Source organism: Neofelis nebulosa, chromosome 8, assembly GCF_028018385.1.
Source record: "Neofelis nebulosa isolate mNeoNeb1 chromosome 8, mNeoNeb1.pri, whole genome shotgun sequence".
NCBI classification, from domain to species: domain Eukaryota; kingdom Metazoa; phylum Chordata; class Mammalia; order Carnivora; family Felidae; genus Neofelis; species Neofelis nebulosa.
The window spans coordinates 52,142,396-52,159,305 of NC_080789.1; the positions used below are offsets into that span (position 1 = coordinate 52,142,396).

General features: G+C 43.6%; 1 protein-coding gene across 4 annotated transcripts in view; it reads right to left on the reverse strand.

The window, feature by feature from the left end:
• Positions 1-5,081: 5,081 nt before the first annotated feature.
• TBC1D30 (TBC1 domain family member 30) overlaps positions 5,082-16,910 on the reverse strand; it is an 86,783-nt gene continuing 74,954 nt past the window's right edge. For 2 of the 4 annotated variants that reach the window (XM_058742129.1, XM_058742131.1), the window contains 5 exons: positions 16,152-16,264; positions 14,512-14,651; positions 11,933-12,139; positions 11,709-11,768; positions 5,082-8,728 (listed from right to left, as the gene is read on the reverse strand). In XM_058742129.1, coding sequence (XP_058598112.1) covers positions 7,956-8,728; positions 11,709-11,768; positions 11,933-12,139; positions 14,512-14,651; positions 16,152-16,264 — 1,293 coding nt within the window. In that variant the 3' untranslated portion in view covers positions 5,082-7,955. The remainder of the gene's footprint in view (positions 8,729-11,708; positions 11,769-11,932; positions 12,140-14,511; positions 14,652-16,151; positions 16,265-16,910) is intronic. The other 2 variants (XM_058742130.1, XM_058742133.1) reach the window with 1 other exon arrangement.

A 16,910-nucleotide genomic window follows, 5' to 3' on the forward strand; every position in this document is an offset into this window, starting at 1 on the left:
TTAACACTGGGCTATGTTGAAATCCTCAGGGGATGCCTCTTACGTGTTCGCAAATAGGTGTGGTCCCAGCGCGTGCTTCCGTGGCTCTGCTAAACACTACGGGTCCCCATGAGGCCCATGACCAGATCCAGCCCGCAGCTTCCCAGCAGATACCACCTGAGACACGCTGGAGCCTTCTCCGTAAGCAGGTGGCATGGCTACCTAAGGAAGGCAGAGGCAATGTGCCTTCTGTTTCTATTGCACTCTGCGAGAGGAGTTCCACAAGTATGCCGTTGGGCTCCCAAACGTTGTGGAATTTGGTTAAAGTATCTCTTTTGTGTTTTGTTGTCAAGTCACTCTGCTTTCCACAGGGCTCAGTCATGAATGCAGATGGTGCTGGACTAGTAGGAAAAATTAACCAAAATCACACTCAAAATCACCTCTCCTTCTGTGACAAGGAGATACAAGACCAAAAAAGCCTCGAGAGCTTGAGGAAAGAGCCCTCTTCATAAAACAAGAACCACGCTCCCTGACTCCATCACTGCTTCCCATTATCTATTATTATGATAGGGAGGACAAAGCCAAAAATAAGAGAAAGCAGCTCAGGAGAGGCTTGAATTACTATAAAGTAAAAAATATTAGCTATTTTTCACTGGTGATACATCCACTGCTTTGCCTTTATATCTGTAATCTTTATAACATCCCTGTTCCAAGTAAGAGACGTTTAATAGGAACAATAGAAAACCTGTGCAAACTGGGCTAGCATTCCAACGTCTGCTTACCTAACAAAGTGTCGTAGAGAGACGTATTTAGTTGCAGGCATGGCCTGATCCAAGGATCACTTGATATGAAAAGGGTGTGGTTTCTCAGCTCCACTTGCTCCGTGTTGACTCTCTTCTCCAGCAGGTTCTGCCCTCGTGGTTACAAGCCCACTCCCAGCAGCAACTTATGGGATTTTCCACCCAGGTGCAAACCCAGTAGAAATGAGCAAGTCAGCTTCCCCAAGATTTCAAAACAAGAGCCCAGGAACTGACTTTCTCTGCCTGTGTGCATGTCCATAGGCCAGACACCGGGGATGGAGGAGGGAGAATGCTGACTGGCTTAGCTGTGGCCCTGTGCTCCAGGGGCATCAACCTCCCCGGAAGTACTCCAACAGAAGGAAGAGGGCCAACCCCCCAAGCAAAATCAGAGCATTGCTGCCAAAGGGAGAGAGTTAATTGTAGGCAGCAAAAATAGCAGACTCCACAAGAAACCTTATGAGGTTGAAATTACTATTCTCACTGTACAGATGGGGAAACCAAAGCTCCCAGCTATTAAGTAATTTGCACAAAAATCAAAGAACTGGAAAGTGACAAATTGGATTTGACCTCATTAACGTGTTGGATAAGATTAAAAGGACAAGTGGGTGTTTCTCAGACAGACTGGAGCAAGCAGGGTGCTCTAGGCAGAGGTTTGTGAATACACGGTTACAAGAATGCTGCGAGGGCAAGGACCTCTCAGGGCATGTCAAGTTGTTTGCAAAGTTGTCGGTGCAGCAGAGAAAAGAGCTCAGTCTGGTGTCAGAGGGATCAGGACTCTGCTATTTATCAGCTAGGTGGCCGTGGACAAGGGCATAACCGCTCACCTCATATCCACCATCTGTGTAATACACGGATAATATGCTTCACAGGGTTCTTGGGAGGAATAAGCGAGATAACATATATGAAGGAGCCAGGACAATGCCTAGCGCATGGAAACGAACGGTAGATGTTGGTGTGGGGATGACAGGACGTAGAAGGTGACGAACGGGAAAGAGGTAGGGAAAAAAGCTCAAACAATATCCATGGGCCAGATCATGCTAAACTAAGGATTTCAGATTTTATCCCCCAGAAAATGGGGTACGATAGGATTTTGACTGGAGGGATGGCCTGGTAAGATTTTCATTTTGGAAGGATCACACTGGCAACAGTGTGTACTTACGGCAGCAGGGAGGGGGACTAGTTAAGATACCGCTAAAATAGAATGACAGTGGTTGCCAAATCTAGCTCAGTGTCAAATCTACTAGGGTGTTTGTTTGTTTGTTTGTTGAACACAGATTTGTGGACTCCTCAGGGGTGGGGAGACATCTGGGCTGAGGTATCGGCTAGCTCCCGCCCGGCCCTGTTGGTTCCCGGAGGGAACTGATCCACCTCCTTCCCAACGATCAGCATTGCCCAAAGGAAAACTAGAATGGTAGCAGGAATACAAAAATTAAGGAACAGTCAACTCCTTGTTGTTGTTGTTTTTTTTAACTCCAGGATTCTTGAGGCCTCTGGGGTGCAGAGTGGAGCAATCAGATAAGGAGTGGGTGTGCTGGACGAGGTGAAGAAGAGACAGAGCATGACTTTTCAAGTCATCAGTAGGTCTGACCTGAGCTGAGCTCCAGGAGAGATGCAGACTCAGGTTCAGGAGCTGGCCAACAGGGAACCTCTCGGGAGCTGATCCAACCCCAGCAATCTCCCAGGCCCCATTCAGTCCCCATGCGATCGAGCGCAGGCTGTCTTTGTGAAAGAAAAGCTGCCTGGTTCTACTTTAGCTACCGTCCGGTAAGGGCCTCCCATCTATGGCTGTATCCCAGGGGCCCCACGACTCCACACTTTGCTGACTTTCACCTGAACTGCCTTATGTAATAGGTAACAGCCATTCCAATGGGGGAAACACTCATGGACCAAGGCATTTCCATCTTATGGATGAACCATAATTCACCCCAACCATTTCCTCTGTTCTCAGATATTCTTTCCAAATTTCTACTAGTAAATTTACTGCAATGACAATTTGCACATAAAACTTTTACTCCTATCACTTCCAACTCTAAAATATCTAATACTCTTAGAGAAACCTGGTAGTGGTCATTTCCTCAAGTTTGAGTTCAAATCTCACACACTAGTTTCTTCTCAAAGTATGCAATGCGCGATCATTTGACAAAGTTCAATACAATTAACCACTGAGCAACACGAGGGTGAGAAGCACAGTTGAAAATCCACGTATAACTTTGACTCCCCCAAAACTTAACTACTAACAGCCTGTTAGCCAGAAGCTTTACCAATAATATAAACCTCCAATTAACACATTTTTTGTATGTTATATGTATTACACCGTATTCTTATCATAAAGTAAGCCAGACAAAAGAAAATGTTAGGAAAATTCTAAGAAAAATGTATTTATAGTACTGCACTGTATTTATCAAATCCACATATAAGTGGACCTCCACAGTTCAAATTCCTGCTGTTTGAGGGTCAACTGTACCTGCTGATTTTTTTTAAAACCTTAGTGAACAAAGAATAAAAGGTAATTTCCTTAACCTGATAAAAGATACCTACCAGAAATCTCAGCAAACATCTTACTGCATGGTTCCTTCAAAAGCCAGGAATGAGGTATGCATGCCCATTATCACTGCTTCTACAATACTGGAGGTCCTAGAAAAAAAGAAAAGAGAAAAAAAAAAAAAAGAAAAAAAACTGCTGCCTCATCCAAGGGCATAGAGAAACAGGCATTCTTATTCATGGCTTGCAATGAGAAGTTCAACCTTTGATGGTGGCAATTTGACAATACATATGGCTTAAAAATCTTCCTATTTTTTTTTATTAAAAAAATTTTTTTTAACATTTATTTATTTTTGAGACAGAGAGAGACAGAGCATGAACAGGGGAGGGGCAGAGAGACAGGGAGACACAGAATCCGAAACAGGCTCCAGGCTCTGAGCTGTCAGCACAGAGCCCAACATGGGGCTTGAACTCACAAATTATGAGATCATGACCTGAGCCGAAGTCGGACGCTTAACCGACCAAGCCACCCAGGCGCCCCACAAATGTTCCTATTTTTAAAGTTCATTTATTTTGAGAGAAAGAGAACATGGGGAAGGGGCAGGGAGAGAGAGAGGGAGAGAGAGAGAATCCCAAGCAGGCTTGTTAGCACTGTCAGTGCAGAGCCTGACATGGGACTCGATCTCACAAATCGTGAGACCATGACCTAAGCTGAGATCAAGTGTCAGAGGCTTAGCTGACTGCACCACCCGGGTGCCCCCAAAATGTTCATACTTTCTAATCCAGTAACACCACCTCAATGAATGTACCCTGAGAACGTAGTTAAGTCTGTACACAAAGATGTAAGTATTAAGATGCTCTCAAATACTACCTACAATCAGGAACCAACTGTTTGACAACAGTGCTGAATTCTGGCATGAACACGTGAAGGAAAGTCACTGAAAATGACGCTGTATACGAGCGTCTACTGGAAAGACAGCTAAATATACCTTTGTGTGTGTGTATACATGCACACACACATACAAGAACATTCCGGAGAAGCCCATACCAGAACACTGAGGATTCCTTATGCTCGGTTTTGCAAATTTTCTTAAAATATATGCTACTTCTTTCATTAGGAAAAATAATGTTTAAAAAAATTTTTTTAACGTTTATTTGAAAAAGAACACAAGCAGGGAAGAGGCAGAGAGAGAAGGAGACACAGAAACTGAAGCTGACTCCAGGCTCCGCGCTGCCAGCACAGAGCCCAACACAGGGGGTTGAACTCACAAACTGTGAGATCATGACCTGAGCCGAAGTCAGATGCTCAACCAACTGAGCCACCCAGGCACCCCGAAAAAATAATGTATTTTAAACGTTGCCTCAAATGATTGCTGGAGGCAGCAAAGAAAGTGGCTCAGAAAGAGTAAAGGGAGACTTGATGAAGGGAGCAGGCTGATGCAGTGCCTGTGACCACAGCTGTCCATTCACATCCCACCCATGAGACCAAGAAGCTGAGTTACGTTCCTAGTGTCCTATTTTATTGAAACAAAGGAAAATGACAAACCTAATGGCTAATTTTATACACATACGTACATTCACACACACGTTCTTAAGTAAACTCTCTACTCACTCATACCTAGGAACCCGCTCCTCTGCCAAGTTCTCAAGAGGTCACGGGCCACCCTGCAGCCCAGTGATTAGATTGGGGGAGATGGAGCTTACTGGGCTGTTTCCCCAGTTCCGTGACCGAGCAGGGGAAAAAGTTGAAGCGGAAGGGGAAGGAGGATGTCAGTGTCACAACGGTATTCTACGCATGCACTCAGAAAATGGCACAACAGCTACAACAACAAGAATCTTTATGCGCATGTCTTTGTAATCAGTACAATTCTTCAGAACAACAGAGACAAAAAAAAAAAAAAAAGAAAAAGGAATACAATGTTTCAAAAAGTGACAGCCCATAGGTCAAACATTACAAACTAGGTTTAAACCATCTGGAGGCTTTTGTAAGAGTATTGAGGTGCAGAAGCACTGGAAGGAGGGGACTCCCCGCACAAGTGCTGACAGGGGACAGACAGATCTAGAAATCAAGAAACCGCTACTTGGTAAGTACTTCTGGTGCTTGAGTACAGTGTCCAATACGTAGGGAGGAGAACGAGTCCATACTGGTCTTTGTACATGCTGTGTGGTGAAGGCTACTGCAGATTTCTCTATTTCCTAAAGTAGGCAAGTCTCCAAAATTGACCGATTCACATTGCGATTACTCGGTACAATGCATGCATGTTATTGGTACAGAGAGTGCTTCAACAGAAATCCTTCGGTTTTTAAAATCCTGACAAGGTCATTTTGACCTCCGAGGACTATGATCCTTTCAGTTATTCATTCTTCCATTTGGGATAAAATACTTCTTCCAAAGCATGCGCCCGTCTCGTCCGTCCCTCTACCAGAAAGACCATCAGAGGGAAACCGGTGGGGCCTATGTCACCAACACTAAGACACTTAGCAGACACAACAGCGCCATCCCAAGGACTGTGGTAAGCGGCTCCGCCCCAGCATCCACCTCCCTGGACCTAGATCCTCAGGGAGCGTGGGGCTGACTCAAGAGAAGAGAGACTACTCCTCCATTCCAGTCAGACATCCCTCAAAGGGATGAGTCTGTTCTGACTCATTGGGGTGGGGGAGGAGAAAAGAATATAAGGTGGAATCATTATCTGTAAAGTTTTAGCAGATAGAAGAAAATCGTGTCATTTGCTTAACTTTGAAAAATGCAGCGGGTCTCATCCCCGCAGCGGGACGCGAGGTGAGCCCAACATCCCACCTCCTCCCTTCCCAAGACAGAGGTGGTGGGCGTGGCTGCTTTTTAAGAAGCTGCATGCCAACTTCAGGTGGCACAGAATTCAAGACCAACACCGCAATAACTCAGTAGTCATATTTTCCACCTTCAGTGCCTTTGGGGGTAAAAATACCACAAAAGGGATAACATGGCTTTTCTCACTGTATGTCATTCTTGTGTCTTCTACTCAAAAAAAAGCCCACACTACCACATTCTCTATTTTATTATGAAAATTAATACCTCTCACAGTAGAAGCCCTCTCTAAAATTATAGCTTTGGTTTCAGAATTGGCAATCCAATTAGCCCAAATGAACACTGAGTGCATCGACAATGTGCCTGCAGGCATGGTCAAGGTCTATCAGAGAGGAGGATAAAGATGCTGAGGCTATTCTTCGGATAACAGTAAGACAAGGGGATTGAGGAGTGAGCCTTTGTTCAAATGACAGCTGCACGAAGCATTTTTAAAATGAACCACATTTTTGGGTAAAAACAGAGCTGGTTTTGTGAAACGCCATCACGGGACTCTGTACCATCTGAAGAAAGGTCCTCTGAGTCGAGAGGGAGTACAATGAGTGGCTTCCCAGTCTTGGTTTTTAGAACCTATACAGCCAATGCATCTGTGTACAAAGAGCAGTAAATCCGCCTATCGTGCCAGAGGAGATGTGACCAAGTCACAGGGAATACTGGGAGTATTCCCCTTGAGTATCTGCAATGCTACTTAACCTCCGTGTGGCTCAGAGTTCCCATCTGCATAGTGGAGATAACAGGTGCTGTCTCTGACCCGCTGGGACTGGGAGAGAAGTGGGTAAGAGAGAGCTAGAAAGCACTAATGCCTTCTCCAAAGAAAGGCAGTGTTCAAGTAACAAAAGTACTCAACAAAGTGCTCCAATCAAAAAAGCACAAAATTCAAGTAACAGAATTGCAGGTGCTGTGTTTCTGGCTTCCCAGCAGCAGCCGTGAACACGGCTCGAGCCACGATCGAGCATCGCTACGTCTGCCATGAAGAGCTGGTAGGTAAGTGAGCTGCACGGAGGACAACACGGGACACGCTCCATGGAGAGCCCACCAAGTCATCCCAACACTGAGGACCATAATTCTTCTTAGAGGGGAAAAAAATGAACCTTGAGGAAAGCTTAGCAGAATCAGCAAGCCGTTCAGAGCGATTGCTTAATGCATGTCCCGTGTGTGTTCTCTGGGTAAGATCTTCAAATTGGTGGCTTAACCTAAATTTCAACAGATAAAGGGTTTTCTTCATTTTGCAGGCAGAAAGGGAAACTAAGGCTATCTACATTTTTCTCCTGCACTTTAGCTCTAGAATGAAAAAACAATCTTCAGACTGACTGAGAGAAACTACTGAAGAAAAACGCACACACACAAACATTCCCCCAGTGGGGCAGGAAGAGGGAAATCAGGATGTTTTTTGTAACTAAGAAACTTACTTCCTTTGTACAGTTTCTGTTCTAGGAGCTAGTGTGTGCATGCTTGAGTATCGCTAACGCCCAGAGAACCAGAAGGTTTGGAGGAGTGTTGTCGCAGGGACCCTGACAGCCTTCAGAACAGGAAGAAGGAAGAGGGGTTAACAGTCTAAATACGCAGTCTTTTCTAAACAACTCACGATTAAAAATAGGGAAAACTTCACGCTTTAAAACTACAATATTTACGCTGCCACAAGAATTCACTGGATCGGTTAGCGGTGGGTGGGAAAACATCCCTGTCCTGGCTTCCCACTAGAAAAGTTCCATTTCCCATCTTTACAGACTGGTGCTCATCTCTGAACCTATCTATTCATTTTCACCGGACAATTAACACTCTTTTGGAGCCTCAGCCGGAACCCTTTTACCACCATGGGAAGGCGCATCTACAGTCGAAGCTTCTGAAGGCCATCATCGTTTCTTCGTGCCACTGTTTCCACCGCTGGATTTGCTGAAGCCCCTGCTCATGTGAGGAAAGTGCACGGTTGGGGTTCTTTCTGTAGGACCATATAATCCCAAGTTCCTGGCAGTGGCTGACTTGCGCAGTGGTTTGACGCTGGGGAAAGGGCTAAAGATGGGTGCTTTCAGGTGGCCGCCCTGGGGAGGTTTGGTTTCCCCGGGCGTATCAGGCAGCTCCGGGAAGTGCCGTTGGCAGGGCGCGTGTGCCTTGGGCTCAGGGTCGGCAGCAGCATCCCTCCGGTTCAGTTCCAAGGCTTCTAACTTCACCTGGACCGCAGACACGTCAGCGTCGGCATCCCCAAACGCTGGCTCCGGAGACTGCCCTTCGATTGTCCTCCCCACACAGCCTTCCGAGCTGTCACCTTCTCCTCCAGCTGCCGCTGCGCGGCTGGAGGGGAACTCCGCTGCCCCCGGGCTCTTAGTCTTGCAGCCCTCATTCTGCTCTTCTATCAGCCCAACGGTGTCCCCGCAGCCCAGCTGACTCTTGGTCCTCGTCATGTTCTTCTTGTGGACTCGGATGTGAGTTCGCCACGGAGAATTGAGCTTCGTCTTGAGGTCTTCATAAGGGACAGGAGACATTCTGCCTCCTGTGTGGCCGGGGATGTGGATGACCGCATTCTTGGCAGGTCTGTTTGACATCTTCACCTTCTTTCCTAAAAGAAGGTGGTTTATGACCGGAGAGTTGTTTACCTGAGATGGGAGAATGCTGGTCACTGGCCCTTTATCTGAAAGAAACGTTGAAAGGTTGTGTGAAATGGACCACAGAGAAACCATCCATCACAGAACAGGAATCACAGAGGTTGTCCCCACATCCCAACCCACGTATCCGCCAGGTTTTGCAGAGTCATGTGACTGAAGGTAACAGAAACTGAATTCAACCCTAGAGCCTGGAGTACCTGTTCCCTCCTCTTCCAAAAGGAGGAGACGAGAGGCTGAGGATACAAAAAGAAGCAGACTCTGGCCCCTCATTACTAAAGTGCAGACACCCTACTGTTTCTTACTGAGAGTTTTTGTCTCTGAGAAATAACCTCAGAGGTCCTGTACCTAGAAAACTTTAGAAGACTGTTTTAAAAATAAGTCAAACGCCACGACCATATGGATTATCAGCTGTTAGCTTCTGAGGGGTAGGAAAAGAACACACTGCATATTATAAAGGTGAGAGCAGGCAGAATGACAGAGGTGATAGAAGGTGGTGAAAATGTAGGGAGATCACTGCTACTTGATTCCTGATCCCACTCCTGTGTCCTCAAAGGACTTCGAAAGCCAATTGAAACTGGAGAGCACCAAAGCCGTGCTCTCCTGGAGGGCACTGGTGATAGTATTCCTGTCGTCCTCCTCCAGTGGCTACGACCAAGCCTCTATTTCAGATGACGCTCAAACACACATGGCCCCAGAGATGACAACAGCAGGCAGAAGCAGTAGGGAGAAGGCCCTACCATCTCTGTGTGAGCAACCTTCCTCCTGACATCCCTATCATCTGGCTGAGCTCACCTCTACGCTTCTCGACTGCTGTCATGTACCTCGGGTCACACTCCAGTCTTCATTGAAAATGTTGACTACAGTCTCCTCTCCATCCCATATCCTACTACCTCCCTCAGTTGCATGACTGTTTCTCTGACTGACCCATCCTCATACTTCCTCAGCCTCCCCAATTCCATCCGAAACTTCATCACCCAGATCTATCTTACCTGGAAAATATTTAAGTCTCTGATTCTTCTCTTTGGCTCTCCTGGCTCTCAGGTTCTCGATATGACTATACATAGTACTGAACCAGAGACTTGGGTTCTCTCGTCTTTCAAACTTCCCATAACCCCTTGTCTATGTGTGAGTCACTTGCACTCCTCCCCCGGCTAGATGCATGGCTGATCACCAGGATGCTGCCTCACCAATGACCACATTCTTGACACCCCTATCTCTTTATCCCTGGCAAAATCCCAAACCTGGATTTTTATCTTTTCCAAAAAGGGAGGGGGGAAAAAAAAATCACACAGACATGTGGACTGAAAGCCCTTCAGATTCATAACTTCCTATTTTGTTGGGTCCTCAAAGCCACTGAACAACCCTTTTCTTTCCCTCTTCCATTCCGTTCGATGACCTACCCAAATCTTCACTGCTTTCTCTACGCTCCTACCTGACTTCCCCAACTTACTCCTCCAAAAGCAAACAACTTTTCCTCCGATTTCTCCCCAAAAACCGAAGGCACCGGGTCCAAAAGGCCCCAAGTTCCCGTCCTCCTTAACCTGGGAAGCTGGGACCTCAACCACCATGCTCACCACCTTCCTTCACATCTCAGAAGCTGAAGTCAAGCGCACCCTCTCCACCTGCACTGCTAATCCTCTTATACCATCTCTTCTAAAAGCTACTCAAAGCGTGATCCCCACCCAGCAGCACTGGCACCACCCAGGAGCTTGTTGGAAATGCATCATCTCAGCCCCCCCCCCCCAAAGCTGCTGAAACAGACTCTTCATTTTAACAGATCCCCAAGTGATTTACATGCACGCTGAAGTTTCAAAAGCAATGCTCTTTGTCTTTGAGCAACAATCTCCCTAAAAGGAACCACACAAACCATGATCCTGATAAGGGTCAGCGAACTTTTCCTGACTGTAAATATTTTAGACTTTTGTAGTACAAAAGCAGCCATAGACAATACGTAAATATTTTAGACTTTTGTAGTGCAAAAGCAGTCATAGGCAATATGTAAATAAGGGGGCATGCCTGTATTCCAATAAAATTTTAGTTACAAAAACAGGCAGCTAGCCGGATGTGGCCTGTGGAACACTGTTTACTGACCCCCTATAGCTACAGCACAAGACACTGGGCCAATTTAATACCCACCGACAACTGTTCACCATCACACCCACAGATGTGTAGGGCGCAAGTGAAAAAGGGACTATGTAAAGAATCAGAACACGGGGGTCTAGCCCTGGCCTGACCACCGACCATCGCTATACAACCCTGCTAAGCTTTCCTGAGTCACCATTTCCTCATCTTTTAAAAGGACAGAAGCATATCCATCCTTACCTGCCTCATTTCTTTAAGGACAAAAATGAGGATATGTTTGAGCCAATGTTTTTAAAATTAAAGTGCTAGAGTTGTTTCTTTTGTGAATGCCCTCTTAATGATTCAAGTCAAAGTAAAAATATTCAGGAAGTTAACCCGCTCCGCCCCCGTAAGTGGAAGCTAAGTACAGTTTTCGTGCAAGATCAGTCACGTGCTCCCCAGTCAACTTCATTTTAACACAGAACAGGCATCATTTTCATTAGGATTTCACTTAGAACAAGACAAACCACTTCCCAAATCAGCATGTATTAAATCACAAAGCAGACTGTTCACTGGCATTTGTGGAATTTAAAAAGAAAACAAAAAAAGCAGCTGGACAGTCCTTGGAAAAGAGCATTTCCAACCTCAATCCAATTTTGCTCTTCTTGGCAGATCCCCAAGAAAGACCCCGCTAACCCATCGGTGAGGCACAGGAATGGTTTCTTCCTTTTTCTCTGATGACAACTTCTGTTATATTACTACCTAAATGACCAGTGGATAGCTTAATTTACTAGTGCACAGATTAATAGATTCCATTTTCAAATGCCTAAAATTTAGGAAGAGCTCAAAAATGTCTCAAGTCCAAGGACTGCATGGCGTTTGCAACAGTTTCATCATTTGTAAACCCCTCTCCACAAGCACACGTAGTACAGACGTGTTTAATACCATCAAGTGCCTGGTTCTTGGTACCTAAAAGGGACCCATGGTCTTTTTCTTCAGTCGAGCCTAATAAAATAAGAAAGGGGATACTAAATAGGTCACTTCCTCATGCCAGCAGTGTTTGCGGATACTGAGCTACAGGGTTGCAATACCGAGGCGATCCTAGGAGTATGGTTCCTTCCTTCACAAGACACAGAGGGGAAATTGATTCAAACAAAGAATCACATTACCTGCCCGGATATACACCTGATGAACCTGCTGTTGCTGCTTCTTCTTAATCCGAGAATACTGCCGCTTCAGCGCGTTGATATCTGTGGTCATGCGCTCCATCATCATACTGTTGAAAGCTGCATGGTACTCACTTCGACAAGAGTTGATCGCTCCTGGACTCAGCTCTGCAATGTTATTAGACCGCAGACTCTGCTCTTCATTTGGTTCTACACTCCAGAGGAGAGAGACACGGACATGGAGGAGAACGATTACACTGTGCCCCAGTGTGGTATCTTAACTTCCAGCGAATTCTAACCACAAAAAAAAAAAAAAAAAAAAAAAAAAAAAAAAATGCATGCTCCAGTTTGTTGTGCTGGTTTTCATTTGGTCCTGAAAATATTTCCGCATTTTCTGATTAGCCTAACTGTGGGTCTGAAATGAGCTGTGTGGGTTCACTGTTTGATTTTATTAGCACTTTGCTCATTCTGTAGACATAAGAACAACTGTTTCCACATAAATATCACTGCCTTTTTCTAAAATTCCCTTAGGAAAATATAACTCCAGGTGTCTAAAGTCAGTTGACAGATTTGCATATAATTGCATGAGGATTTATAAGGAATTGACTGTTCGTAGAGTTTAGACCATCATTAAAAGTGAGTTTTTCCTAAGTTAAAAATAGCAACACATTCTATAAAATTATCAAGACTTCGGGGCATCTGGGTGGCTCAGTCAGTTAAGCATCTGACTTCAACTGAGGTGATGATCTCATGGCTTGTGAATTTGAGCCCCGCATCAGACTCTGTGCTGACAGCTCAGAGCCTGGAGCCTGCTTTGGATTCTGTGTGTCTCTCTCTGCCCCTCCCCTGCTCATGCTCTGTCTCTCTCTCTCAAATAAATAAACATTTAAAAAAACATATCAAAACTTTGAATCACTGCATCACTAGAAATGTTTTTATTCATTTAATACACATTTCCTGCCTATGTGTGTTTTGTCTGATGTGGTTTCTGCTCCTGTGACACCTACAACTAGCAGATTTGTCCCTTAAATAAAATTGAGATTACATCTGAGAAGTAGAAATAAGCACTGTGTGAGGGCAGACACACTACATAGGCTTTTCTAGCACAGTATGTAAAACGGCCTGGGAACCGCTTTTAAAAAAATAATTAGTGAGGATTTCAACTATCGTAGCATCTGCTGAAACTGTTAGTCAGGTAAAGCTTAAACATCAGACAAATTTACTTCCTTTTTTATGGAAAACACATTTTTAAGGAGAAGAAAATTAAGGGGTGCCTGGATGGCTCATTCGGTTAAGTGTGCGACTTTGGCTCAGGTCATGATCTCACAGTTCATGAGTTGGAGCCCCGCACTGGGCTCTGTGCTGACAGCTCAGAGCCTGGAGCCTGCTTTGGATTCTGTGTCTCCCTCTCTCTCTGCACCTTCCCTGCTTGCGTATGCTCTCTCTCTCTCTCTCTCTTAAAAATAAATAAACATTAAAAAAAAAAAAAAAAGGAGAATAGAATTAAAAGGGGTCCTGCTAATCTGAACTTAGTTAAACCTGACAAGAATTGTGGCACCTGGGTGGCTCAGTCGGTTGGGCGTCTGACTTCTGCCTTAGGTCATTATCTCACAGTCAGGGAGTTCAAGGCCTGCGCTGGGCTCTATAATGACAGTTCAGAGCCTGGAGCCTGTTTCCAATTCTGTGTCTCCCTCTTTTTCTCCCCCTCCCTGCTCATGCTGTGTGTGTGTGTGTGTGTGTGTGTGTGTGTGTGTGTGTGTCTCAAAAATTTACAAAAAAAAAAAAAAAACTTAAAAAAAAAGTTCATTACGTCCATGGTGTCCAGACCACAAAAAGTCCATTCTCTATAAGAAAAAAACAAATGTAGTACAGCATCCAATTCAGAGCACCACTTTTTAAGAGGCACACTACAGGACATTAAAAGGTGAATATACAGAATATCAAAAGTTCTGGAAGTCATCCCTTCTGAAAAATTTTGATCTTGGACCATAGACAAGGATTTGGGGGACATGATGGATGTCCTCAAGATTTCAAGAGACATCCAATAAAAGAGGGAGTAGACTTGCTGTCTTTTGTTCAAAAGAACTATTAAAAGAACTGGTAGGTGGAGATTATCTTTTCTCAACTAGAAACCATGGGCTAAGCAGAGGGATCCAGCAGAATGTCCTATGAGATAACAAGTTTCTAATTACTCAAATTCAAGGAGAGGCTACCATAATGTTTTAGATTTAGAGGGTATCTCTATAGTGGAAAAGAAGCCATTCTGTATCAATTAATTCAAACAGAATGTGTTAAACATCTATTATATGCCAGGTTCCAGGCTAAGGAACTGAGCATACGAAGTAGAATCAGATAAACTGGAGGCAAAACACATAAGAAAAAGATATAGGTATGATGTGTGTAACACATAACAGAGAGATCCTACTACATGATAGAGTAGCACAGAAGACACTTTTAACAAAGACCTTTAATAGTGGTAACCAGGTGAGGAAACAGTAGTCATTGATCAGACACAATAATAATACCTTTGCTATAGTGACCCAACACATTGAGATCATCTAAATAGAAAGCGACCTCTTTACCTTTCATTTGCTTTTGGTACTTCTGCAGTTCGGGTGCCAGGAGCCCGCTGAAAGGTCCAAGGCACCCCACTGCATTAGTGACAGCATCTTCATCGTCTGGGTCATTCTCTTCATCACTGTCTCTGACCTTACCATGTCGTCTTGGGAAACATAAAAGAAAAAGAAATATTCAAAGAAAATTGTGGTGTTTTTGAAAAATAAATGATATAGTCACATGGTTTAATTTTTATATATAACTATGAATGTAACATACATAAAAAGTCTCTCTCCCATCCCTGTCCAACTTCTGCCTTTGCCCTACTTAATTCCCAAAGGTGACCATTGCTACTAATTTCTATGTGTTCTTCAGTTTCTTTATTGCATAGATAAGCAAAGATAACTATGGTCTTATTTTTCTCTTCCTTTTGCATAATTATTGGCATACTGTATACATTCTTCTGCACCTTGCTTCTATGTACCTAAAACTTTCTCCACGTTCACACACAGAGCTTTCTCATCCTTTTTGTACAGCTGCACTGTATTGTGTGCATGTAGCCCATGTAATGGAACCAGGCCACTGACAATACACACCTGAATGGTTTCCAATCTTATACCATTATAAGCAATGTTGCAATAAATAACCTTATACAGACTGTGCTTTGCAGGTGTACAAATACATCTGTGGGATAAGTCATAAAGGTAGAATTGCTGGGTCAAAGGATATGTGCACTAGTAATCTGGGGAAATATTGCCAAATTGCCTGCCACAAATCTTACAGCAATGCGCTACGCCTGTACTGTGCAAGAGTGTCCCCCTATAGCGTCACCAACAGAGCGCACATCCACCTTCTGAATTTTTGTCAATCTGACAGATAAAAACATAGTCTCAATCTAGTTCTAGGCTGCATTTCTCTTCATACAACCGATGCTGCCTTTTATACATAAACTACCAATCCCCATCCTTTCATCGTGTCTCAGTTGGGCAGCCATTTTCTTACTGATTGCTAGGAACTTTATACATGAGAGATCGCAATTACAAATATTTTTTCACAAAATATTTTTGCGCCTGCTTATGAAGGTTTTGTTTTGTTCTGTTTTTAGTCATGCAGAAAATTATTTCTAAACTACTTAACTTTTTCCCTTGTGTTTCTGAGTCCATTATTAAGGCCTTTCCAATTCCAAAGAACTAAAGACATTCTTCCACACTTTCTTCTGCTAGTTTTATTATTTCATTTTTTCTATTTAAATACACTTTTCACTATTGATTTGATATGTTAAGTTTTCAAACACTAAATTCCTATACAGGGATATATTATTTGTCAATTTCTTGTCTTCTCATTTTAAATTAGGCCATCTGCCTCTTCATGCACCTGTTCTATACGATTTTAATTATTAAAATTTTTAATATTTGACATTTTTAAATAAGTTGTGGGGTCTCTAAATATTCCTTCAGTTTATGTTCCAATCTTCTTTGGAAAGTACGGTTTTAAAAATCTGTCTTGAATTTAAATCAAAACCTTTGGGAAAGAAACATTCAGATTTTAAGTACCAAACTACTTTGAATAGATATATCTGGGGCTTAACAAATATGAAGTTACACCAACACATTAAGATATTAAGTCTTCCATCATGAAAACAACAAGGGGGGGAAAAAGACCTTACCCAGAAACTGAGGTGGGTTTAACTGTGGCTGGGAATGGTGTAATGTTGTAGGTGTATTTTTCCCTCAGCTCTGCCAACTGTGGGAAAGGGAATGGAGCCATAGAATAAACAGTCTGAAAAACACAAGCAAAAATGTCAAGTCTGAAACGATGGCCTTAAACAACTCTTCTCAATCGTGGAAAGATATTAAAGTTCTATGATTTGGGTGTAAAGAGGTAGATTCTGCTTCTCACACAGCAGGTGGAGAGATTCTACTTCAATATCCCCTTTAGAGAAAGACAAAAGAATACTGAGGAACACAATGCTCATTTCTCAAATCAATCCAGCCGTGACTGGGTATTCCAAGTGGTGAACATGGGTGGCAGATGGGGGCAGTCTGACTTCCTCTGGGCTCAACTGACAGGTGGGTTAACTCAGAAATTCACAGCTCTCTATTATTTCTTTAACAAAGAACCCATCGGTGATGCTCATATGCAGTGCTTGTTTTTCAAAGCTTTGCTTGATGACTTTTATAGACATTCAACGTCATCTGGACAACATTAAATCTAGTGGGTGATCGTGTGATCAGCCACAAGCTTTCGCCAAAGATACCACCTTTTCAAATGTCTGTGAATGAGTTCGAGGTGAAAATTGTTAGCTGTTATTTAAAAACAAAAAAAGAAAAGAAAGAAAGAAAAAAAGTGACAGGGTGTAAAGCATAGGCTGTTAAAAAATCTATAAATAAAAATGGGAAAAGCACCTGTGCTTCCTCCAGAATTT